General features: G+C 41.1%; 1 protein-coding gene across 2 annotated transcripts; it reads left to right on the forward strand.

The window, feature by feature from the left end:
• Nucleotides 1-1,962: 1,962 nt before the first annotated feature.
• Nucleotides 1,963-27,183, forward strand: LOC102936608 (fibrinogen-like protein 1). 2 transcript variants are annotated; one of them, XM_027830233.3, is made up of 8 exons: nucleotides 1,963-2,105; nucleotides 12,686-12,770; nucleotides 16,528-16,738; nucleotides 17,667-17,826; nucleotides 20,912-21,009; nucleotides 21,106-21,194; nucleotides 25,246-25,436; nucleotides 26,028-27,183. In XM_027830233.3, the coding sequence occupies exons 1-8, from the start codon at nucleotides 2,080-2,082 to the stop codon at nucleotides 26,206-26,208; spliced, it is 1,041 nt and encodes a 346-aa protein (XP_027686034.1). In that variant the 5' UTR covers nucleotides 1,963-2,079; the 3' UTR covers nucleotides 26,209-27,183. The 2 variants fall into 2 exon arrangements, with proteins under 2 accessions (XP_027686034.1, XP_043388377.1); XM_043532442.1 differs by lacking the exon at nucleotides 1,963-2,105 and adding an exon at nucleotides 3,370-3,445.

Genomic DNA, 27,183 nt, shown 5'->3' on the forward strand with positions numbered 1-27,183 from the left:
TTGGACAGAAATGGGCCAGGAAATGCCCAGCCTGGAAATCACTATTGCTTAAGGACCTGATCCAGCTGCCACTGGCTTTAATGAGGGTGAACATGTCAGGAAAACTAAGCACATGGGTACTTCCAGGATCTTGTCCTAAGTCAATAATGATTGCAATAAATTCATACCTATCACATTCAGTTGGGGCCTTCTTCTAAACTATTGGCTTATTATAGGATTCGTTAATTAATATGGCACAGCAGTTTGAAAATGTGGTGCTCTATAAGGCCCCAGTCCTGTAATGTGATGCATGCAGGCAGACCCCTCCACCTGCATGAAGTCCTATTGAAGTCAATGGGGCTTGTGGGCACACAGGGGTCCATACACATGCATAACAGTGCAAAATAAGGGTCCACGTGCCAAGGACCTATCTTCTTTTATGGTTCCTGTCACCTTGCCATCTAAGATGATTTTGAATCGCTTTGGATGCATTATTACAAGTTATCATTATGTAAGCCCTTCACTGCTAATACACATCTGTAAAAATGCTGTCATCCTCTCTCTGATTTGTTTCTGTAAATCTATGCACTGTATATATCTGCTCTTCGGCCATCCCAGTGCACTTTCTGTCCAGTTTGTGGTGTTTGTCTATATAGGCCTCGATCCTGAAAAGCCTTATGCAGATACTTAGGGGTGGCATTGACACAGCTATATCAGGGGTGTGAAAAATCCACACAATCGAATTCTTCCATTGGCCTTACCGCCGCTTGGTGAGGGGGACTAACTACAGGGATGGAGGAATCCCACCTGTTGCTATAGCGAGTGTCTACACACTGAAGTGCTACAAAAGTGTGCTGTGGTGCCGCTATAATGTTTTAAGTGTAGACATACCCTTAACTTTCTGTACTGTGAGTGTGAGTCATCCCATTGAAGCCAATGCAATGACTCGCGGTGTGTACATGGGACTGACTGCTCACAATATATAACACATAGTGTGTAAAGTTAAGCACACACATACATCTTTGCAGGCGTTGGGCCTTTGATTGTAAACTCTGAGGCAAGGTGTTTTGGGTTATTTTGTGCCTCAACAGTACCAAGCACAATATCACCATTTAAGATTAAGGTTAATTAACAATATTCTAATTTGAGTAGTTCAATATTTACCTCCTAGTTAAGAAAAACAACTACTTTTTTGATGATCTTAAGGCCTTATCTATATGGGAAAGCTTTACCCGTTATACTGGTAAAACTCCCATGTGGACACTCTTGCTCCAGTATAGGATTGCCTTTTTTCAGTTTATCTTAAATCCCTTCCCAAGTGACATAAAATAAACAAACAAAAAAAGGGCAATCTTATACCAGAATAGGACTGTTCACATGGATCTTATACAGGTATAACTATTCTGGTTTAAATTCACATCTTAGATTATACTGAAAAATATATCTGTGTAGACAAAGCCTTAGCATTTTTAATCAGCTGGGCCTGGGTGATTAGCCTTGTTAATTTGTCACTGCTTATTTTAGTTGGTACCTTTTACTAAAAGAACACCCTGGATTATATTTTTGTAGATTTTGTTCTTGTTTTCCACAGACTGTAAGGGTGTCTGGCTCAGATCCCCAAAGGTATTTAGGGATCTGGGCCTCTGACACTTGAAATGTTTTCTCTACTGATTCAGTCCTTTTCCACTCGGCAACTTCTGCCTTGTTTTTAGAGGGAGATTTTCAAAGAAGGAGTTTGGCACCCAACTGTCATTTGAAAATGTCTTTATTACAAAGAGAGCTGAAATTAGCAACACTGTGTGGGTTTTTTCCACAACTGTAACTTTTGCAATGATTTGTCATTAAAAAATAGCCTTCCTTTTGTGTCTCAACATCACTCATGATTTCAGCACAACTCCCAAAGCAGTGTTCACTGCAGCTGCATGGCCCAGCAGAGGGAGCTCCAAGTGTGCTTTAGTAGGTCTTGTCCAAGAGGTGGTCACAGTGTTTGAGTTTGTTTGTTTAGTTGTAAATTTCTCAGTGATGAAATGGCAGGAATCATTGTTTTCTAAAAACGAAACAAAACCCCTTTGATGAATACTCAGAATTTGGAGCACTTTTATGCATGAAACTGAAACAAATGGAAGGTAAGGTATATTTTACACCTATAACCCATAATGGTATCTTTTAAAATGTGTTTTTCCCCCTTTCTCAGTCAGTTTTCCTTTTGCGTAGTCCTAGTAAATGATCTTCCTATGAAAGCTGGCTCTCTGCATTATAGTTACTATATTTATACCTGATAACATAAATTCCTTAAACTTTTCATAAATTCCAGTACTAACCAAACAACAAAACCGTGGTTCTGTTGGGTTTCATTTGGTTTGATACATTGGATTAGGCTTACTGCAGCCAAGAGTTAAAGCAGAGAGGTACGTATGAGACTGCATTGGGGAGGTAAACAGACCACATCCAGGCTAAGTGTAATGAATGTATGGAATAAGCCACTATTAAGATCAATAAGTAGTAAATTGTAACTTATGTAAGGTCAATAAAACAAATGAATTAAATAAATAAGTAAATGTGTTTAAGAAACAGCTAGACATTTTTGGAAACTAGCAAGATGAGGATGAGCTTTTACATTTACCCTTTTGATGATAAAAGCTTTTACATGTGCTAGGGTTTTTTTCCCTGAAATGAATCCTGCAGTCCTTGTGGGACACACAATATGGATTCATTTCAGCAGGGGATTATGTGTGTGGAATGTATTCAGGATCAGAAGGAAACCATTTAGAGGAGAGTGTGTAAATGCAGTAGCTTGATTTCCCGTTCTGTATTCCTTGTGTAACAAAGTAGGAATGTGATATTTTGCGATGCATGGTTCAATTCAGATGCTGACTTTTCCCACTGAATCATTGTGCTCAGAATATACAAGTAGCAAGGGTGAGGGAACAACTTGAAAGGCCGGTGGATCTGATTCTCTGTTGTCTTTTACACCAGTTCTGCAGGCATAAAGGAGCCGTAAACCAACCAGATATGCTTCCTACATAATAGAAGTGGACTTGAACCAAAATCTGAGATCAGAACACCTCTGACTTTTCATTGTTCAAAATATGTATCCAGGGCTGACTTTTGTGGCTTGGGCCTAATTCTAATTACTAGTACTTTTATTATTACTAACTGTACAGCACTGTCTATGCTTTACCAGTGTTGCCAGCTCTCATGGTTTATCATGAGACTCAAAAGACTTGGTGTATTTTCTTAAAGCCCTGTCATAAAAATAAAGGGAAGGGTAAACACCTTTAAATCCCTCCTGGCCAGAGGAAAAACCCTTTCACCTGTAAAGGATTAAGAAGCTGAGACAACCTCGCTGGCACCTGACCAAAATGACCAATGAGGAGACAAGATACTTTCAAAGCTGGGGGTGGGGGGAACAAAGGGTTCTCTCTCTCTGTTTTTTTTTTTTGCCAGGACCAGAGCAGGAATGCAGGTCAGAACTCCTGTAAAGGGTTAATAAGCAATCTAGTTAGATATGTGTTAGTTTCTGTTTTGTTTAAATGGCTGATAAAATAAGTTGTGCTGGATGAAATGTATATTCCTGTTTCTGTGTCTTTTTGTAACTTAAGGTTTTGCCTAGAGGGATTCTCTATGTTTTAAATCTGATTACCCTGTAAGGTATTTACCATCCTGATTTTACAGAGGTGATTCTTTTACTTTTTCTTCAATTAAAATTCTTCTTTTAAGAACCTGATTGCTTTTTCATTGTTCTTAAGATCTAAGGGTTTGGGTCTGTGTTCACCTATGCAAATTGGTGAGGATTTTTATCAAGTCTTCCCCAGGAAAGGGGGTGTAGGGCTTGGGGAGATTTTTGGGGAAAGACGTTTCCAAGTGGGCTTTTTCCCTGTTATATTTGTTCGACGCTTGGTGGTGGCAGCAATAAAGTCCAGGGACAAAAGGTAAAATAGTTTGTACCTTGGGGAAGTTTTAACCTAAGCTGGTAAAAATAAGCTTAGGGGTTTTTTCATGCAGGTCCCCATATCTGTACCCTAGAGTTCAGAGTGGGGAAGGAACCTCGACAAGCCCCAGCTCCTGAAGGCAAGTGATTATATTAGAATCTTAGCTTTCATTTTTTAAATAAAAGTACGTATCTAACCTTCACGTTTGTGGAGGAAGGCTTGAAACCATGACCCGAGTGTATCCTAAAGTGTCAGAACATAGAAAGCAAATAAATAGAACCATAAATGCTTAATTTTGAGGGTTCTAAATGAGATTTTTATGCTGATCTTATTATTTTTCGAAGTCCAATTCATCCTGAAGTTGGCAGTACTGTTTTACAGCCATTTAAAAAGACATGAGTCTAGTTCTGATCTCAAAGCCGTTTTAAGCAGTGTGAATTGACAGTGGTACATTACTAGACAGAAATGATCATGCAGAAAAGGCAGAAGCATTCAAGAAATATTTCTGTTCTGTACTTGGGGAAAAAGTGGGATGGTGTATTCATATTAGATGATGATGATAAAACACTTTCCATAGGCGTAGTTTCAATTCTATATTTGGGAAGGCAGTTTCAATCAGCCCAATGGAACTGGGGGGTAGGGGGGGAGGAGCAGCCTACCTGAGGCTTGCAGTCTGGGGGGACAATGCCCCCTGTTCCACAGATTTACACATATGATTCCAACAGTAACTCAGGTGACTGTTAAAAAACAGCTATGAATATTCTACATTTTAAAATCAGCAGGTCAGGATAATTTGTATCTGAGAGTTTTAAAAAAACTGGCCAAGGACCTCACTGTATCATTATTGTTAATTTTCAATGTTTTGAAACAGTGGGGAAGTTCCACAGGACTGGAAGAAAGCTAATGTTGTGCTAATATATAAAAAGGGTAAATGGGATGACCTGGGTAATTATAGGCATGTCAGCCTGATGTTGGTCTCAAGCAGAATGGTGGAATAGTTGATACAATAACTTTATTATTAAATAATTAAATTAATATAATTAATGCTAATCAACATGGACTTATGGAAACAGATTTTGTCAAACTAATTTAGTATCTTTTTTTCATGAGATTACAAGTTTGGTTGATAAAGGCAATATGTTGATGTAATATATTTAGACATCTGTAAGGCATTTATCTTGGTACCACACAACATTCTGATTAAGAAACTAGCAAGGCTGGCACGCAATAAATAGATTAGAAGCTGGCTAACGGATAAGTGCAGTGTTTAGCTCTAATGGTGCAAGTGGCACAGTAGTGCCATGGCTCACAGGACTGTGGGGGTACTCTTTACCTGCTGTGATACCACTCATTCAGTGCGACTCACTCCTCTTTGGCCCTCCCACCTCTCTGCCAGATGGAGGGGGCTGAGCCAAACCTGAGCAGTGCTGCAACCCCATGTGCCAGGTTGCAATACCATTCTCCACTTGAATTTGGCCCACTCCTTGTGCACACAGGATGGGCGATGGGAGCGAGCCGAGCCTCTGAGCAGTGAGGATCAGGCAGAGCCATCCTAGCTGGGGATGGGAGTGGAGCAGTTAGCCGGTGGGCTGCCAGTGAGTGGCCAGGAAGGTCTGGAGGTCAATGGGTGAGGGGCTGGGAGCAAGTTGTTGGTGGGCTATGGGGTGAGTAGGGAGTGTTGGGGGACTGTGGGGGTAAGCAGTTGGAGTAAGTGGGGGATTTTGAGGCTGGTGGGGTGAGTTGTGGGGTTTATGAGGGAATGGGGAATATTGCGGGGGAGGGTAGGTTGGAGCTGGCATGTTGGACATAAGCAAAATTTTAGGTTCTGGAATTAGAAAGGGGCCCTTAACCTATTCTTGCACCAAGGCCCTCTATGGCCTTATTACATCACTGGATAGATCTCAAAATGAAACTGTAAGTGGCAAATCATCATCAAGCAGGTGTGTTTCCAATGGGGTCCCACAGGGATCAGTTCTTAGCCCTACACTGTTTAACATTTTTATCAGTGGCCTGGAGTAAAACATAAAATCAGCACTGATAAAGTTTGCAGATGATACAAAGTTAGGGGGAGTGGTAAATAGGGAGCAGAAATTTGATAATTGAGAACTCTTCAGTGTAGACACAAAGGTATAATACAACCCAATTGCTGGAAGTTGAAGGTAGGCAAATTCAGACTCTAAATAAGGTGTACATTTTTAACAGTGAAGGTAGTTAACCATAGGAACAACTTACCAAGGGTTTTGGTGGATTCTACATCACTGGGAATTTTTAAATCAAGATTGGATGTTTTTCTAAAATATATGCTCTAGTTCCAAGTCCTATGGCCTGGAGGTTAGACTATATGAACACAATGGTCCCTTATAAGCTATGAATCTATTATTTCAATGCAGCTACTCCTGATTTTCCCTGATGTAAGTGAGATCTGAACCAGGTCCATGATCCTTGCCCTGAGATACTTACACTCTAATTAAATTTGTGACAACAACCCCTTAGAGTCCCATATGCTACATACACAGTAGCTAAACTGTCAGAGTGACCTGGGTTTACTCTTTTGAACATTATTGAAATATTGTAACCTAGCACCTTTTTCCTATCATTGCATTTCCTTTGTGCCTAAATTATTCTGGCTATTCCTTTTTAGCAAACTGTGGGCCTCTAATGCATACATTTTGGTTTTTAATGCTTAAAATCACAGTTTCCAATTTTACCTGATTTTTATCTTTTTTTTTTTTTTTTAAATCAAGGGCAGAATTAAAAATGGGTTCACCAGGACTTGTTGTTGAAGCTAATTTCTCTGAAGCCTCAAATGAGGTTCTCCAATATATGCCTCAAAGTGCTTTGTGAAGCCTTGGCTATATACTCCTCTGCAAATTCAGGGACCATTTGAAGTGAATCGGTCCTAATTGCAGTGGACACCCTGGCACCCCCTTATTCACTACTGTCACGTAATTAGGATATGTTTTGTACGAAGTGTGCCTTGTAAGGTATCACTGTAAAAATCTTGATCAGCTAGATATTAATATCTCGTTGGATTGTATGTGCTACCATTGTAGGTGAAGCTATGAGGTTTGGCTGTGTATGTGCTACTGAAACATGTTGTGAGGCTGAGAACAATCACAAGCCGCCCTTCAGGTACAACAATAGAAAGGCCAAACAATGTTAATGGCTTGTTGAGGAAATGCACACAAGCATAAGGATTACCCCAGGAACAGCGTACAATAGAAACCACTCAGAGATAGCACTACACAATGGAGGCTGCTTGACCCAGGTCACAGCAAAAGAACTTTCCAGCAAGTTGGAAGAAGATATAAAAGGGAGAAATGACATTATGAGGGGACCTCACTCTCTCTACAACGACACACCTGAAAGTATCAGAGGAAAAGGACTGAACTGGGGGGGAAATGAAGTCCTGGTCCCAGGCTAAAGGGATTTCTAGCCTGTGCATGGAAACTTGGTGGACTGCTTGTATGATCAGTCAAGGTGAGAGACCATGATTCATCCTATCTAATATTGTAGGCTTAGTTTGCGTTTTGTTTTATTTCTTACAGTAATCTACTTTGATCTGTTTGCTATCACTTATAATCACTTAAAAGCTATCCTTCTGTAGCTAATAAATCTATTTAATATTTTACCTAAAACACTGTGTATTGCATGCAGTGCAAAGGGGATAAATCTCAGCTCATGAGCAAGAGTTGGTGCTTGTCCACTTTCCTTTGTAGAAGTGGCGGACTGGGTAATAAATTCATAGTGGTTGGGTTTTGACCAGGGCAGGGTGGTACAGCTCTGGGGTCTTAGGCTGGGGAGCTGGCAGGGCTGGCTCTAGGATTTTTGCCGCCCCAAGCAAAAAAAATTTTGGCCGCCCCAACTCTGCCCCTTCCCCAAATCCCCGGCCCCACCTCCTCCCCCGGGCATGCTGCATTCCCCCACCATCCCTGCATTGCTTCCTGCGGCTCCCCGCCCTAGCTCATCACTGCTCCAGTTCTCCCCCCTCCCTCTCAGGCGAGGGAGAGGCAGCGCGTTCAGAGGAGCAGACGGAGCGGAGGTGAGCGAGGGGAGGAGGGGGAGCTCAGGAAGTAACGGGGCGGGTAGAGGAACCGCTCCCCACCTAAGCTCGCCTCTGCTTCACCTCCCCCAAGGGTGCCACCGCGTGGCTTCTCCTCCCTCCCTCCCTGGCTTAACAGCTGTTTTGTGTGCGGCAAGCCTGGGAGGGAGGGGGGAGAAGCGGAGTGGCGGTAGCACGCTCAGGGGAGCAGGCGGAGCGGAGGCGAGCTGGGGCGGCTGGGGCACATTTCTAGGGGCGGTATGGCCAGCGCTCAAATGCCGCCCCTAGAAATGTGCCACCCCAAGCACCTGCTTGTTTTGCTGGTGCCTTGAGCCAGCCCTGGGAGCATTTTGGCTGTAGCTTCTCTATTATGGGCTCATGAGTGGCTGACCAGAGCATTCATGAACAAAGCTGGGTGTGGTCCCTGCCAGTGGATGTTGGTGTCAGCGTAAGCCTGGAGGGCTTCGCAGCTTGTCACAACATCACAGTGCAAGGGGGAATCAGAGTGAGACAGAGGGCTCAGCTGTACCTCCCTTCCAGGGGGCACCATGCGGGGGGAACCAGTCACATGCAGTTCATGAAAATCCAGTTTACTAGCAACAAATCAAACATGCAAGATACTGTGCATATATTTACAAATACCAATAATAATACATACCTCCAAAAAAAAGTGTGCAGTGCTTTACGCAGCACTTTTCAGGTGTAGATCACAAAGCACTTTACTAAAGAGGGCAGTATCATTATCCCCATTTTACAGAGGGTGAAACTGAGGCCTAGAGAGATGAAGTGACTTATCCATGGTCACCCAGAACATGAGTGGCAGAGGTAGGAACAGCTGGTTCTTCTGAGTCCCCCTGGAAGTGATGTAAAAATGGGGGCAATGTGTAAAACAGTTAATATTTGCAGACAATATGACTGTAGGGCTGAACATTTTACAAAGAGTGAATCTGACCTCATTCTAAAAAGCTGAATGGGCATTAATATTGCAGTTCATGTATCCGCCATACATATTCCTGGAAAAGAAAATGCTTTTGCTAACGTGCTGTCAAGGGATTTCAACATCTGTGAGGAGGTATCATTAGAGAAAACGCAATGTTCATATTTGCTTAAGATGACTCAATTATTTTTAAGTAGAAGCCAAATGGAGCTGTACACAGACACACTCTTCTGCTACATCTGCTTCACGTGATCTCCACACCAGGTCCTTGCCTCACATCTCTGCTATCCCTAAGGTTTTGTCTAAACTGGGAAAATAAGTCATGTCTGAAAATGTCTAAACAAATATCTTTTAACTAATATGATTATAAACATGACTTGGGCCCAGATGGTACTTAGGTGCTTAACTCCCATTGATTTCAATGAGAGAGAGATTCATAAACCCCTTTGAGATTCTGAGCGTTGGAACCTAGTGTAGACAGAGCAGGTCATGTTTAAAAGCCTATTAGCTGGTCACGATCAACCCTAGACTCCTGCATAGGGAAGAGTTAACATGTTTTCAAACATGACTTATCTACCCAGTCTAGACTAGTCTCACACTTCCGCATGAGTTTTGCCTCAATAAGGAGGGGGTTAAAAGTCAACTAGGAGGTCACGATTTGTCCCAGGGCTAATAAATGGCAGCTTTTAGAGACCAAACCAAGCGTCTGTTGGAAGCACACTAAGATCCTCTGTGGGAGCATCTGATTGTGGGTCTCAAGCCAATTGTCAGGCTAGCAGAGGTGGGAGCCCTGTGCAGACAGGGAAGTAGAGAAGGGGAGAAAGTACAAAGATCAGAGACTTTTGGGTTCTGTGAAGGGCTTGGAGTGTCCTTCAGGAAGGGATAGGATATTAAACCCTGATCCTGCAAGCACGTATGCACATACTGAACTTTATACACAGGAATAGTTTAATTGGCTCCAAAGGCCCTATTCACACATGTAAAGTTAAGCATGTGCTTACGTACCTGCAAGATGGTGGCCTTTATTTGTGTGTATGTTTTTAAAAGGAGTTGGGTAATGTGTGACTCTTAAGATTGTGCTCTCGGTTACACCCAGGCAGCCCCATTGACATCAACAAGCAATAGGCGAGAACAGCAATTGTAAGTATTGGCTGACTAGATCTAACTAAAAAGAGAGATTGTTAACAGATGAAAAGTCAGGAATGCTAATAATTCAACATCTGGGAACCATTAGCTTAGCCTCTTTGGCCAGATTCACAAAGGTATTTAGGCACTTAACTTCCACTGATTTCAATGGAAGTTAGGAGTCTAAATACCTTTGAAGAGCTGGGCTTTTTGAAGTCAGTGAGGGCTGGGGAAGAAAGTGAAGCACTCTGCAGGGTAGAACCCAGAAAGCGAAAAGAGAGGAGGAGAAGAAGTTTCGTTCATTTAATTTCAAAGTTTAAAAAACTGGCTATTAAAACAGGGCTACCTCCAAAGCGGAAGGAAAAGCATTAATTTGATAATAAATAATATTTGTGGCTGAGAAATGGGTGCAGAGTGCTGATCTGTTAGAGGAGAAAGGGGAACGCTATTTTTATTAATAAAATGGTATTATTGCACTTTTGTAACAGGATTTTTTTCAGTAATAATATGGGGGCTATGCAGAGACTGAATGACTTGTCATTTGGCCTCATTAGCTATCCTCTCGAGTGACCAAACAATTGCCTTGTAAAATGGAGAATTCCTCCTATTCTCCTGAAAATAAATATTAATCATTTGGCCATAATGCAGAGGGAGTGGCCTGTCTCTATTATTTTTTGCTCCATTCATCACAAACCTTCTTGTTTTTGTTAACTAGAAACCCAATCTTCCCATTTTGAGGTTAGTTACACAACCACAACCCTTCTGAGGCTTCAGTGTAATAGAATCTTGCTTAATATCCTCATTTTCTACTCTCCAGTTCAGATTTCCTGTCCTTTGGCATTCGAATTTCTGTTTTCTATTTTTTTAGACATAAACCAAATTAAACAACAATGCAAATAAACACTGAGTCCAAAAGTCTGCCTTCATACTATCTTATGGAATTTATTGTAATTAGCATGGCTGTATTAAATTTGTAGGGCAGTGTTTTCCAAACTTTTTTGGCCACGGAACACTTTTTAGCCTATTACGGAACACTTAGTAATATTATTTTGTAGTCGTTTGGTTTTCAAATAAAAAATTGCGTTATTTATGCTCAAATATATTTTATTTTATAAAACAAAGCAAAAATACAAATTTAAAATAACTTGAACTAACAATTTCTAACTGGAAAGCGCATATAAAGTAGTACAAAAATCAAGTGCAAGAGTTAAAATTAAATTCTAGATTCTTTCGTGGAACACCTACTCACATCGTGTGGAACACCAGTGTTCCGTGGAACACAAGTTTGGGAAACGCTGTTGTAGGGGAACACCCATGGGGAAAGTTAGCTTCAGTGATTCATTTAAATGCTTAAACAAATCATTCTTTATTGCATTTCATAGTTAAATAATGTGAATAATGATGCATGGTAATGGAACCTTTCCCTTTTAAGGAACATCACTGATATAAACATGATTTTAGTCTCCTCATACTCGGAACAAGTAGGATTAACATTAGGTAACAATCAAGCCAAATGATTAGGATTTGAGCAACTGTTTAATGCCAGTTTCAGAGTAGCAGCCGTGTTAGTCTGTATCCACAAAAAGAAAAGGAGGACTTGTGGCACCTTAGAGACTAACAAATATATTTGAGCATAAGCTTTTGTGAGCTACAGCTCACTTCATCGGATATATTTTTAGGTTTGGCAGAATTTTATTGTTATGTTTTTATAATTTCAATGAATAATATTGATGTTTATTTTTAAGCATTTATTTTATTTATTTAACTTTTCACAATTGTGCAGAATTATGGGTGTTAAGCATTCCCCCCCCCTCCCAATTTTTATCAATTTAAATTTCCACAGTTGTGGAAAACTATGGGGTTTAAGATGTTGGGGGAGGGGTTGGGTTTTTTGTTGTTTTTGCATATTTGCTTTTTTATTTATACAAAATGTTGTTATGCAAAGCATTGTGGACAGTTTTGCCATTTGACTCATGTTCATCTCCATGTGCTTGACTTTAATCTGTTTACATTTATTTCAGATGAGACTTTAGTTACCACACTGTCTTGTCTGCTCAGTGTGGTAACTGAACAGCCTTGGCACAATTTGTCAGAGCTGAGGCTTCACCCTGGGGCCCTGCCCAAATGTATCCCTCCCTGCCCCCTTTGGCAGGAAGGTGCACCAGTTGCTTGTCTGACTGCTGTTCCCCACCTCAGAGCTGAACTGCATTTCAGTGGTGGGTGAAGTGTATATGGAATATAAGGCCAAATCTTGCCGTCTTTACTCCAGCAAAACCCAGTGAAGTTAATGAAAGTTTTGCCTGACTACAAGATTTCAGCCAACTAGTTTGTAAGGAACTCTATAAAGAGCTATTACCAGTAAAATGACATGTACTGTAAATGGTGCATGTGCCTGTCTGTGGGAGCCAGAGGGGCTTGCTAGCATGTCACTCATCCCATCAGGGAGGTACTGAGCTTGGAACCCAAACTTAGGTCTCCCCATGGCACTGCGTCTGGACCAGTGAGTCCCAACCCTTTCTAAGATGCATCTTCTTTTCATTTTGTACTCCATGTCATTTCATGTACCTTCTTTAATAAGTCCTGTCACACTTATATGAGGACTTAATTGTGGTTGTGTTTTTGGTGGAGTTAAAAAAGCACATAGTACAGTAAATTCATTATTCTCCCCAGGCTACATGAAATGAATACAATGAGATCCTGGTTGCTGTTGCTACTTCTGCTTGTGAACTTGTGTTCACCTGCACCTAGACTTTCGGTACGTATCACTTGACTGTAGTTTGTATCATCCCTGTTAGCTGATTACTACTGATTGTTTCCAGGAGCATCCACAGTGTGCTAGGTATGGCAAATACACAAAAAAAGACATGGCCTCTCTCCTAAATAACTCACTCCCTAAAAAGATAAATCAGACAGAGGGATATAGGAGTGGAGGAGGAGGTATTACAGCCTGCAGGCAAAACAGTCAGGTGAGAATTGGCTGCATCCGGATAATAGAGTGTTTACATAATATAGGGGGTTGGGTTTCACTGTGGTCGGTTGGTGTGTGCGGGGACATTATATTGTAAGATTTATAGACTATGCCCACAACTGTGCCAGAAATCAGTCAGTTAGTTTCTTGCAGGCATCACTAGTGGAAGATGGTCTTCAGGATGTATTTGAAAGCAGAGGGAGGAATAGTTTTGTAGATGAGATCCACAAATCGCTCTTTTGGGGCCCAGTCGTGAGAGGTGCGAAGCACCTGCAACTCCCATTTAGTGATGTATTTGTAGTGTTTTTCTCAGAGTGCCAAGCATTCAAATTCCATAAAGGTAGCTGGAGAGGAAGGATGGCCATAAGGTTACAGAATAGCATTGCCAGATCTGCATTTTCTTCATGCCTGTATTCTCCGTGTGACCTCAGGCAAATCACTTCACCTCTTTGTGGCTCAATTTCACGGAGCGTAAAATTGGGATAACAATATCCCCTTACCTCACAGATAGAGGGCTAGTGAAGCTAACTCTTTGGAAACTGCTTTGAGATGGAAGGTGCTTTGAATGGGAAGCATTATCTGATACCAGAGCATTTCCGCTAACAAAGTGCTCAGTCCTATGAGTTGCCATAACTCCCATTGACTTTGATTTTTCCACAATAAAGACGAATGCATGTTATTTACATAGAATGTACTTTCTCACCTAGTTTGTTATGATACGAATGTTTGGCCATTAATATTTTAAATGTGTTTTCTTAGCTCAAGAAAGGCTCCTCTAACTTTCCATAACATTTAGGGTCAGATTCAGAATCCCTTACTCGGGCAGAATGGTATTGCATTACATGGGCAGCCTCAATGGCCCTGCGTCTGGAGACAAATACTATTCAACCTGACTAAAGCTATCAGAACTGATCCTGGAAGGTGGTATGAATCATAGCTCCAGAAAAACGTCAGGCCTAGTCCTGCATGCCCTTACTCGCTTGAGTAGTCTTTACACACATAGGGAAAACAAATGCATTTAAAATAATAACTGTCAAAATTGCCATTTTTATGATAATATGAGAGAAAAATCTAAATAAGTAACACATTGTGTCTCTGTCATGCTGCCTTTCCATGTGTATTCTATTGGCTCTAACTCAAAACAATCCCTTAAATCCCTGTTTTGGAACGGAGGCCTGTTGGAATAGGCACAAGTAACCACAGCTTGTTTTCATAAACTAAGTTGACTTGATGTTCCTGAGGATAGTGTGAAAATAGCCTTTTGAAGAGTAAACAACAGCTCTGTGGTCAGGGAAGAAACAGAAAACCAACTGGAACAAACTGATTACTTCTTTTTTTTCCCCACTGGGGGTAAAAAGGCAGGAGGAGGAAACATAGCTACAGGTAGCCCAGGCAGTCTCTGGGTAAGTGTAAGCGGCAAGTTACGTTCCTACAGACCACAATAAGGAATGACTGTATTGTGGAAATAACCCAAGGGCTTTCCTTCCAAATGTGGCATAGGAACCTTAAGTACTCACAACCTGCTTTCAATAAACCACAGAAAGGCTGTCCTAGACTAGCACTAAACACATGACGCCACCTGCATTACATACTTAAGACTGGCACAAATAAACTATTAGCTGGCAAATTAAAAACTGCTTGTGTCCTTTATCTTCCTAGACTGTTCACGGTTTGGGCCAGGCTCTTTGCCTGCTTCTGTGTTTGGATGGCACCTCTCCCCGGTGGGTGCAACTGCAATGTGAATAATAAGGAAAACAAGAAAGGACCTGAGCATAGCCAGCCTCTACATTTGACCTTTGTGTACAGTAAATTTTCCTTACAAAATAGTAAATGTCACCTCACAGACGGTCTCGGAACAATTTGCTGTCTCTTACTCAAGGCAACGTCAACAGGGGGAGCATATTACTCTGTCGTCCAGCCCATAGTCCAAATTCACATGCCTGGAATTCTCTGAAAGGACAGTTGGCCAGCAACTGTCGGTTATTCCCTCTTGACTGGCCACTGGCTCCTCCAGTGGCAGGAGTGAGAATTTACATAGGAAACAGGAATAGCCAGACTGGATCAGGACCCTGTCTCAGATAGTGACCACTCCAGATGCTTCAGAGGAAAGTGTAAGAACCCTGCAGCAGGCAGATGTGGGGTGATCTGCCCGCTCACACACACACGAGGTCTTATCCTGATCTCAAATTGTTAGAGATTGGTTTACGTCCTGAAGCGTGAGGTTTAATATCCCTTCCATAATGTTGTTAGCACTAACACTGAATAGTCTTAACACTCATATCAATGTCCAGTCCCTTTTTGAATCTTGTTAAATTCTTGGGCCCAATGACTTCCTGTGGCAGTGAGTTCTGTAATCTAATTACAGGAGAAAAAGAATTTCCTTTTATCAGTTCTGAATTCGTCATCTTTTAATTTCATTGAAGGTCCCCTTGTTCTTGTGTTATGGGACAAAGAGAGCAGAAGCTCCTGATCTACCTTCTTTAGACCATTTGTTTTTTTCATAAACTTTTGTGATATCTAGAAGGCACATCAAGAACTTAGAGGGTATTCATGTCACTGGAGGCTTAAACCCTCTGTTTGTGCACCCAGTGGGTAGGATAAACTTCCCCACTCTGCCTCAGCCCTGACTTGAAGCAACCATTTTTGGTAGTGGTAGGAAGGTAGTTCTGTCATCAACAATATCAACAGGTTTCTCTGGTGGTTTCTGTGACATGAGTCTGCGTCAAGTTTTTAGCCCACCTAAATCAATGTATGGTTTCAGGTGAAATCTAAAGGCTTGGCATAGCTTTGAAACAAAACTAGACTCAGTTTCACTTGGTATTTTTCAAGTCATTCAAGCCCACTACTCCACACAAACTTCAGGCTATACAAATCCACATAAATAAGACTCCGTTGCCACTTTAGTTGGCTAAGACTTCTTAAGGAATATAGCAATATGAGCTTCTGGTTTGATTCTCGCAAAAAATGTTTTTCCTAGTGAGTTTCTGCTTTCAGTGATGCCAGTGTAAATCTGGAGTAACTCCACTGATATCTGTGGAACTACTGATTTCAATGGCGTTACTGCAGATTTATACCAGAGTAACTGTGAGCGGATTCTTTCCCTTTATCTTTCACTTTTACAATAAGAGGTCTGAGAATTCTGCATCCTTACAGGACCTTTGTAAGATCCAGATTTTGCCACTCAGTACCTTCCTCTGCAAATAAGTCCACTGATTTCATTAAAAGATAGCAGAGTTGAGCACAAGTCGTCCAAAGTCACTTTCTGATGGGCCAGTTAAAAAGTTAATGCTGCACTGCTGGAATCTCTTTGCCAAAATCAGCACAAAAAACTCTTCCCATTGGCCTCAATTCATCTGCCATGTAGACTGTGCTGTAACGATTTAGAGACAAAAAAATAATAGCCCTCTTTACCCAGTTAGATGTTTTAAATTTGAATCCCCTTGCCTCCTCAACATAGATGTATGTGTTTGGATCATTAAGAGCTACAGACGTTCTCCCTGTTGTTATCACTTTAATTACATCATACCTCTTTTTTCCCCCTTAGGATAAGGACATCTGCCTGTTAGACAACACTAAATTACAACAGAGGCTAAAACTGCTCCAAGACTTGCTTCAGTTGTGTGAATTACAGCTGAAGGACATCTTAGGGAACAACTATCATGGAGCAAAGAGCAAGTTCTTCTCAGGCAGGAGGAGCATACAGCCTGAAATACTTTTACCCACAACTAGTGGAAACTTGATAGTCTACGATCAAGGTAGGATGTTGTGGAAGAATATAATAGACACTGTCACTTCAGCATATCAAAATATTTATTTCTTGCTGCAACATTCCATTTATAAACAGATAGGCATATTTATATCTTATCCAATTACCTTAACAAAATCAACACAGGAAGTTTATATCTTTAAAAATGCTTAATCTAGAATATGTACTATTTATTATATGCATAGGAGGGTTAAGGGTAGATCCATGGCCCAAGGCCACTGACCTAGTGCGTCATCTCAGGCAAGTCACTTTATTTCCCTGCACCTCTCTTCCTCACCTACACTCTGCCCGTCTCGTCCACTTAGCTCTTAGTGAAAGACAGTCCTTGCCCCAATGTTTTTGTACAGCACCTGGCACAATGGTCCATGGGCATGGTTCCTGTTGTGCAACAGTTCAATAGTGCAGAAGCACGCTATGACAGAATGATATTGCTTTGCAATTGTCACAACATCAAATCTTTTCACCCTACACTAAAATTTTCAAAACTAGGGGGCCTTAAATTAGAGTCTGAAATCTTGATTTCAATTCTTAAATCAGTGGCCTGATTTCAGGGACTTCAGTGGGAAGAATCTAAGTTAATGCTGTCTTAGGTTGAGATGATGGTGGTAAATTCTTCTGAGTCCTTTCTGCACTACAGCTTCTACTGCTGTTACCATTGGTGGGGCTGCAAAAGATGGGTCCCAAATTTGCTCATCTAGATGCATCCTGGCTGGCCAAACTGTGTTACAATTTTTGCTAGAACCATATTTAAACATTGTTTTACAAATACAACCCCCAGCTCAGCCAGGGTGGGACCATACAGAAGAGCCAGAAATCATTGTCCTAAGACAAACTTCTATGGATGTTTTCTCTTGACTACAGTCAGCTATTTGCTCTTCCATGACCACTGTTTTATGAAGCAATACTATTCTGCTCAGATTGCTCTGCAGTGTTTAACAGCAGAAAAATCGAAAATGGATACTACCGAATCAGGCCTAGAGCAGACCGAGAACCTTTCCTGGTGTACTGTGACATGTCTGATGGAGGGGGATGGACTGTAATACAGCGACGCAGTAATGGCAAAGAAAATTTTGACAGGTATGTGCTGTTAATTAATATTTCAGTGGGGATTTAAATTATTCCTTTAAGGATTGCTGTGATTTTTAAATTCCATTCAATCTCTGATGGCACCTTACTATCAAAGGCTGCTATTTTAGGCTACAGTCCTACAAATGTGCACTCATGTGTTTAGTCATTCATAGAGATGAGGGAACAATGAGTTTTTCTGTTCTGGGGCTGAACCGAAAAATCTGGAAAAAAAAATTCTGGTTCAATTCAAACCAAAAAAAAATTTTTTCAAATTTTTTCATCCAATTGAAGAACACAAAAAATATGATTTTGAATTGACAAACATTTCAACTCAACTCAGAATTATTGTTTTCCAATTTTTCAATTTGTTTTGAGTCAATCGAAATATTGGGGCTGTCTCCACATGAATTTTTTTCCTAGTTTTTGTTTTGATTCTGCTGTTTCCGGTGCACTTCACCCTTTTTATTGTGTTACATTTTGTTTTTGAAATTGGCCAAATTTTAAATCAAAATGCTGTTTGGACTCTAAAAGTTAAAACAGAACATTTCAACTCATTAAAAAAAGGTGTTTTCAACCAAATCTATTTGTCGAATTCAACCCAAATTCAATTAATAGTTTCAGGGACCAAAAATTTCACTTTTCAATGGAAAAACAATTTGTTGAAAAAAATTCGTTCAGTTCTAGTCCTTACTGATTAGAACTATTTGCACAAATAAGGACAACTCATGGGAGTAAGGGCTGGCAGGATCGGGCCCTTTTTAATGATTTAGAATGAAGTTAGAATGAACTTGTGATACTTTTTCATTGGTTGGTCTTTGTCTGTTTAAGTCTTTTTGGTTATTATGATAGGAGACATTTCATTATCTGGTAATGATTTTGATTCTGCCACCATCTGCTATCAACCGATTAAATGATATATCCTCTCTCATATCATGAAAACTATTACAGTGTACTATTTACTCCCTCTTCCAGAATGTTAATGAAGATGCAAAATAAGACTGGTCCAGATTGTCTTGGCTTAAAGCCATGGGAAGGTGGCTCTTACATGGAGATTTCTACCCAAAAAGCTTCCTCCTGCCACTTTCAACCTGGCAAACTGGTCCATTGATTGGTGTTTTGATCAGTCTTATTTAACATCCTCATTCATGATGTGGAAGAGGAAATAAACAGTAGAGCTAGAGGGATAGCTGAGGTTTTGGTTCAATGCCTGAACCAAAATATCTGAAAATATTTTCATTCCGGGTTGACCCAAATCACAATTTTTTGTTTTTTTCTTGACAAAATGAAAAACTAATTTTCGGGGGGGAGGAGAGGGGGCATGAATGAATGGTTATTTTGTCCTAAAACAAAATATTTTGTTTAGGTTTGGGATTTTTTTTACCCATCCTCTTTTAAGATAAATCTAGTTAAATTTCAATTAAATGTCATTTCAAAATGAAAAGTCAGAATGTTTCATATTGATAATGTAGAAATGAAACTTTGACTTTTTCAGAATTTTTTCCCCTCCATTTTTATTCTGCTGAAATTATTCACCAAATTCGACCCAAAACTGCATTTTTCAGAGAATAAATTATTGGCTGAAAAAAAATTGCCCAGCTCTACTTAACAGTATGTTAATGAAATCTGAAAGGAATACTAAATTGGAAGGATCTTTGAATACGGATGGGGATATAGAAACAACACAGAGGAGTCTAGAGAGAGAAAAAACAGGGGCAGAAAGTAACAGAAAGAGATTCATCTTGAAAAAATGCAGCCTACATAATCTGATGAAAAATAATTAAAAACACATATATTTGAAGGGAGGGACAGGCCAGGCAAGCAGTGAAGCTGCAAGACATATAGGGGTACAGTGGACAGAAAATCACACATGGGTTTGAAATCGGATATGGATACAAAACAGGCCAATGTATTCCACCCATACCTCCACCAAAGCAGAGAAGCACTTTGGGGGAGGGGGGTAAAATGAGGCCCCGCCAGGGCCACCTTTTCCCCCAGCCAGTTTCCCCTCCAGAGCAAGAACTGTGCAGGGAGACACCCCCACATATACACACGCTTGGGGTACTAGGATCCAGGCAGTGCTTCTCCTCCTCCTTGTCAAGTGACCAGAGACTCCTGGTGGTGGGACCAGAAGCAGCCAAAGCTGGGACCTTTGGACACTCCATTCAAAACTGGAATGTACTCCAACTTTCTCTGCCCTGTGCTGATTGGCTGTTGGCTCCAACATTCCCCATACCCCCTCAATCTCCTCACCTCCCTCTCTTACCCTCTTCTCCCCTGCCCTTTTTCTTTCCACTTAGCTGATCCACTCCTAACTCAGCCCACTCACCCCCCCAAAAAGTGGGATTAACATGCCATTTGCCACCATCACACTGATCACCCCATTTGTGTGTTCTACTTCTTCCCCTACCCTGTGTCTGTCTTGTCTATTTAGATTATAAACTCTTCAGGGAAGGGCCTGTCTACTTCTTTCTTTGTATGGTGCCTAGCACAATGGGGACCCAATTCTGATTGGCCCGGAGGCACTGCCATAATAAATGTGATTGATTAATAATAGCTTGAGACATCACTACCTTTTGTTTGCAGCTTTTTGCCAGTTTTCAATTCATTATTATATTGCATAGTAGCCCTGAGTTTGCAGGGTGCTTGAGAGTGCAAGACAGAATTCTTGTAACTTGTAAGGAGACAATTTGAATTAATTACTTAATTAAGATTTTGCAAGGCTCAGTGTCAGCTGCTTTACTAAAAGACTAATCTAGGATATCTACTGCATTCCATTTGTCCAGTACCGTTTGTCCTGATTCTGCAAACACTACACCTGGCAGTGTTAGCAGGATTGAACCCACTGCGAGCAAGTGAGAGTAATATGTAAAGCAGTCAACATTGTTTAGTATTTATTTGTAATGAGCTGCTATAAATCTGTCGTCTCTTATGCTTTGAATAGGATACGTAGGAAAAATGTTTCTTTAGATAAAGCCAAAGATTCACTTATCAAGAGATTTCACAATAATAGGGCGACTGAGATCGTCAGATACAAACTCCCTAATTTCAGCATTCTCGATAGAGCACTGAAATTGATAGTTGTATCTCGCTTCAGGAAATGGGCTGATTACAAACAAGGATTTGGACAGTTCCAGGGCAAGAATGATGAATACTGGCTGGGCAATGAGCACATTTATGATCTGCTGGTTAGAGGTAAGGGTATTATTTCATCTGCACAATTTCTTACTAGTTGCATTGTATGGTTCACTGTGAAGTACTAATCTAACAAGATACTGCATTATAATCCAGAGAAAAACTCACTGAAAATTGACCTGATGGACTGGCAAGGAGAAAGACGATATGCAATCTATGAAAACTTCCAGATCAAGAATGAGCAGGTAAGAAATGAAGACAGTAGTGATTTGTTTGTTATTGCAGGGAGAGGGTTCTCTTTGACTTTTAGTACTTCTGCTTGAGTCCTGCTGAGATCTTAATAATAAAGTTCTGAAAAACTCATCCATTTTGTTCACAGGGGTCCATATCAACTAGAGACAGGACCAAGCCACAAAGAGCCTAAATGAGAACTTTTGAAAAGTTCAGTTGCAGTTAGATTCGGTATTTTGGTTTGGCCCATTATAGAGAGAAGGGACAGCAGAGAAGCTTGATAGCAGATCAGAAGCTGAAATTTTCCAAAGCTTGGAGGTATTCAGATGTGGGGCATTGATTCATCTCAACTGTGCATCTTTCTTTAAGGTTAATTTCATATAGGTTTTTACCCAGTGAGTTTTGTTTGGGCTTCAGATTTGAATGATTGCAGAAACTCAAAGCAAAATTCAACCAAAACTGCCAAGTTTTGTCTGGTTTGGGGTCAGAATATGAAAACATAACATTTCGCATGGTTCACACCTGAAAACCTGAAATAGGCCAACGTTCACTCCAGATTTGGTTCAGTTTTGTTGGAGTTTGATATAGGTTTGCTTGTAACTTGGCCCAAGTTCACCAAAAGTTTTGCCAACCTCACTAGACATTCTGGAGAACCTGTCCACATTTCAAGTTTTGTTATGAAAGTTTTGGACAACTCCATTTCAATCAGTGATAAAAGCAAATGTTATGAAAGAGAGAACCTACAATTATTACACATCTATTATCAGTCTTGTTCCGGATCTACTGTGTTCATCACTGTAGTATCTGAGCACTTTCCAGTGGTGCATTAAACGACGTGGCCACACATATATCATGGGTTGTTTGTTTTCCCATCCTCTCCCTAGAGGGAGAAGCATGTTCAGTGGAGTGATTTGTTTTGGTAGGATGTGGTTGTTGAGTATTTTTGGGTTCCGTTTATTTTTTTACATAAATATACCTGGTTTTGTGCGTTATGTTAGAGAAGGCAAGATCAAAGAGATGTGCCTGGCAGTTGGAATGAATGGTGGTGAGTTTGTGATGCTCCATAGTTCCTAGGGGAGTTTATTCCACAGTCTTGGACTGGCCCATGGAGAAGGCTCTGTCTCCCACAGAGACAAGATTTACTCTTATTATTGAGAGTTCTGTTGTGCCAAAGGAGCATAGCTGCAGACCACAGTTTTTGTCCTGGAGCATTATATGATCTTTTAAGTATACTGGGCCCACACCTTGGAGCACTTTGAACATAAGGATCAAGACCTTCAACTTAATTTGAACTCCTGTTAGCAGCCAGGGTAGAGAATGAAGGACAGGTTTGCTATGATCTTGGTAGTTGGTGTGCTGAGGAGATGCACTGCAGTGTTCTGAATTAACTGAAGTTTCCAAATGCTGAAGGCTTCATGAACAAGTATATTGCATTGCTGTAATCCAGCCAAGAGGTGGTAAAGGTATGAACAACTGAGGCCAGGTCTTTATCTGCCAGGACGGGATGGAGTTTCTACCCAAGTGGAGATGGTAGAAAGCATTATTAATGGATTTTGCTAAACTTCTAGACTATAGACTGAATTGAACAGTTGTGGGTGTCTATCTTCGACCAGTGGAGATTGCATCAAGGCTCAAACTCTTCAGAATGCTTTATTCTGCCCACCAGCATCACCTCTGTCTTGCATGGGTTCAGCTTCAGCCAACTGTTTTTCATCCAAGAGCTGATCTCATCCAACCACTGGGGCATCTTGGTGGTGTGGTCGTTTGTGGTGAAGGATAGAGCTGTGTGTCATATGCATATTGCTGGCACTTGAGTCCATATCGTATGACTGCATATAGATGTTGAATACGACTGGAGAGAGAACTGATCCTTGTGGGATGCTACAAGTGAGTGGTCTAGTGATGGAGGTGCAGTAAAATGTTGAGCATACTATCAGCATAACACAAATCAATAAAGTGCAGTTTCCCATCACTACTCTTTGGTGTGTCCTCTCAGTAAAGACTCAAACCATTTTAGCACATTACTCTGGACCCCGGCCACCTCTCGCAGGCAAGTCAGCAGAATCTCATGTGTTGAATGCTGCGCAGAGGTCCAGAAGGATAGGAACGGATATGTCTTCTATCCATCGACAGCAGGAGATTATCCATCTGTGCCACTAAGGCGGTTTTGGTTCCAGGTCCTGGCCTGAATCCAGATTGTGCTGGATGTAGAATGTTAGCTTCCGTTAGATGAGCTTGTAGTTGGCCTTTTGCTAGTTTAAGAGAATAAGAATGGCCATACAGGATCAGACCAGTGGTCCATCTATCCTATCTTCTGACAGTGGCCAGTGACAGATGCTTCAGAGGGAATGATCAGAACATGGCAATTATTGAGTGCATCAATCCCCTGTCTTCCAGTCCCAGTTTCTGTCAGTCAGTGGTTTAGGACACTCGGAGCACCTGTGACCATCTTGGCTAATAGTCATTGATGGACCTACACTCCATGAAATTATCTAATTCTTTTTTGAACCCTTCTCTGTGAGCTTGCTCAGGAATGGGAGCTTTGACACCGGGTGATGGCTAAGACTGAAGTATCTGGGGTGAGTTTCTTCAGTGTTGGTTAGACTATTGTGTGTTTGAAGGAGGAAGAGAAGATTCTTTCTCTAAATGATACATTGACTATTTCGTTCAGGAGTGGCACCAATTGTTCATGATTTTCTTTCACAAGCCAGAAGGGGCATGGGTCAAGACTACTTTAGGTGTCCATAACTTCTTCAGGAGTGAATGTACTGAACTCTGGGAATGCAGGAGGGCTGTTGGTTAGTGGGTATAGGCAGAGTAGATCCATACTGTTTAAGAAGCCTTCCTGAATGTGTATGATCTTTTCAGAGAAGTAGGATGATAGATTTTTGCTATACTTGGTGCTCTGTTTTGATGCAGGCTATAGGCACTCAGAGCTGACTAAGAGGTTTATCACCCTGGATGACTCCTTGGGGCAGGATTTGGCAGACTCAATAGAGACTGATAGGAAGATTCTCTTGACCTGTTCTTCTTCTTAGCATATGCGCAACGTGCCTCGGGTGGCACGTGATCAGGATTCATCACCAAATTTGATCTGCTGGTTGGATCATTAGCTTCCTTGGACCGGGTACTGATGGGCAGCACAACATGTCTTAGTACAGGCTTTGAGGAATTTGTTATTTCATCCTGTCTGAATCAGCCTTTGTCTTCCATCACTGGCACTCAAGTTTCTGCCCCTCTTCAACCACTGCAAGGTATCAGAAAACCAAGGAGATCTGTGTGGGCAATGGGAAGGAAGGGGCTGCATAGAAGCCAGCATAACAGTGGCCAAGGCCAGTGTAGAATGGTAATGGTTCACCAGGTCCTTGACGCCTCGTGCTGTGCGTGGGGTGCCGTTGTCCTTCAGCAAACTCTGCAATTTGTTGGAGTCCATGATTTTTTATGGTCAAATCAGACTTACTGGTCTTTCTTGTTGCCTAGATGCTGGAAGGTTCTCTGGCCACTGCCCTAATGAGGTGATGGGTTGTCCAAAACAGTGGCTGGGTTGTGATGTCCTCTATCTTGACATCTAGGCTGCAAATCAGGTCCAGAGCATGACTGGCTGTGAGGCTGGACCAGAGATGATCTGTGAAAGTCCTAGGGAGGCAAGAGAGGAGATGAATTTTTAGACTTTTGCATCTGCAGCCTTTGTCAGTGTGTATGTTGAAATCTTCCAAGATGAGAAGTCTGGGGTATTTCACCACCATTGCCCCTGGAGCCACTCTTCTAATGTCTAGGCATTCCTGCCAGGATCAGCCAATTTGTATCATGTAGGTGTTGAAAGAGAATAATACTTGTAGCCTTTAGTAGCAGGAGAACAACTTGGCAGTATATTTGGTATATTAGATGGGGTTTTGGCCTAGGGCTAATATCAAAAAGCATAAGGCCAAAATCATCTTTGACTTCAGTGGAGTTATACCAGGGATTAATTTGGCCCACAGTATATTGCAGAAAACAATCATGAGCTTTCAAAAAGAAATAAAAGGCTGCTGCTAACAGAGAAATGTTTACATTTAACTCTTGCAGGACAATTACAGGTTATGGGTTGGCACCTATTCTGGTAATGCTGGTGATGCTCTGTCTGGCGGGAGTAACTTTGAAGAGCAGTGGTCAGCATCTCTCAGTGGAATGCCGTTCTCCACATCAGACAAGGATCATGATAGATTCCTAGCAGGCAACTGTGCACAAGAGAACAAGTGTGGCTGGTGGTTTAACAGGTATGGGAAGAAGTTGACTGTATCCATTACGCAAAGAGTGACGCACATGGGACTAGGGCTGTGGGTGGATGTGCAGCAACAGTGTTTTTTCATTACCATTCAAGACAGAGAAGTTAAAATAGCTTTCATGATGACTTTCAGAGTAAAAGCATAAGAGAAGTGTCCTGTGTACCAAGGGCCTGAGGCTCTAGCTTGGCAGTTAGAGTGTATGTTAAGGGCATTTCTCTAGTTTGGGGTGATTAATTTTTGAGCTTTCTATCACAGTTGGCCATAATTATATTTCACTGATGTTATATTTCATTGGTGGGTATTACCGGTATGTTAGCAATTACTGGGTCTGGTCTCACAGGCCCTCTGTGCAGGGAATGCACACTGAAGTCAATAGTTCTGCATGTGGACAGTTTGTAAGACTAAGCCCTTTGTTTCATATTAAGCCTTTATAAGCCAGGTCCTCATCAGGTGTAAACTGGCATAGATCCATTGAATTCAAATGTATATCAATAAAAATACTTTGTATTTTGCTGTAATGATGCAATGCCATCTTACGTTAAACTGAGTCTCCTTTTTTCCACCCCCTTTTGTCCCTACAAGATGCCATGCAGCAAATCTCAATGGACAATATTATAAAACAGGAAACTACACCGGACGCCATGACAATGGAGTGGTTTGGTCAACCTGGCGTGGGTTGTGGTACTCCCTGAAATACACAGCCATGAAAATCAGGCTTCCATCTTTTGTCGACGTAGGGAGTGGACATGGTGAAAGCAGCTAGGACAGCTAGAATCCACATCATTGGAGACAGAGAGAGTACAGGATAGAAAGGATTTTAGAAATCAAGGGCCAAACCCTCTGCTGGTGTAAATCAGCACAGTTACACTGTAGTAATTGGCATTTGATCAGTTTATATTATTTGAGGATCCATCCCCAGGGTAGAGTACTAGAATACTCCTATCGTATGGCCTAATGGAGGATGTAAGGGTCTCTCATTCTTGCTAAAACCAATGGAAATGCCACAAGTTTGTTTTCCAACGATCTTTAGTGGAGAGGAGAGTACTCAGCAGTTCACAGGAAACTCTCTGCACCTTGCAGAATCAGGCCCTTACTCCTCTTAGCCATTTGTACCTTATAATGGCCAAATTCTTCTCACTTTGATTTCAACGGTCAGTGAATGTGGTAAGCAATATAAGAACACAGAAATAGAACAAACAGGGGAATAAGGATTTGGCCCTTAAAGCTGTCAGCTAGATCTAGGTCTCAGATTTCGATTTTGTTTTGAAGTGGACTTTGCAAAGCCTAATATGAAGGTTCAGTATTCTGGAGAATTCTTTATTTCAGTTGCTATTTGTTTATTTATATGTTCTTGTCAGTGTTCTGCAACAGACAACTTTGTGCTAGTGAATGAGAACTAGAAAGTTCTCTGCTAGTTCACTGTTCACTTCCACTTCATTATATTAGCCAAGTGAAATGAGAAAAGTATACAGCACAAATGAATGAGTATAGAATAACAACAAGAAATGTAATGCCAACAATTAATTCTCTTAAGTTGTTAGTAACAAAAGACTTGGGCTTGACATAAATCCTTTAACCTCCATGCTGCAAAATGAGCCTACACTTTGTGTATTATAAATATGCTCTTTTAAATTAGGCGTTCTTTTCCATTTATTTTACTTTTCCTTTAGATAAATACACATTGTAATTTGTATTATATATTCGTACACATGTGAATTAAAAATCATTTGAATGGAAA

This window comes from Chelonia mydas, chromosome 1 (assembly GCF_015237465.2).
Source record: "Chelonia mydas isolate rCheMyd1 chromosome 1, rCheMyd1.pri.v2, whole genome shotgun sequence".
Lineage (NCBI taxonomy): Eukaryota > Metazoa > Chordata > Testudines > Cheloniidae > Chelonia > Chelonia mydas.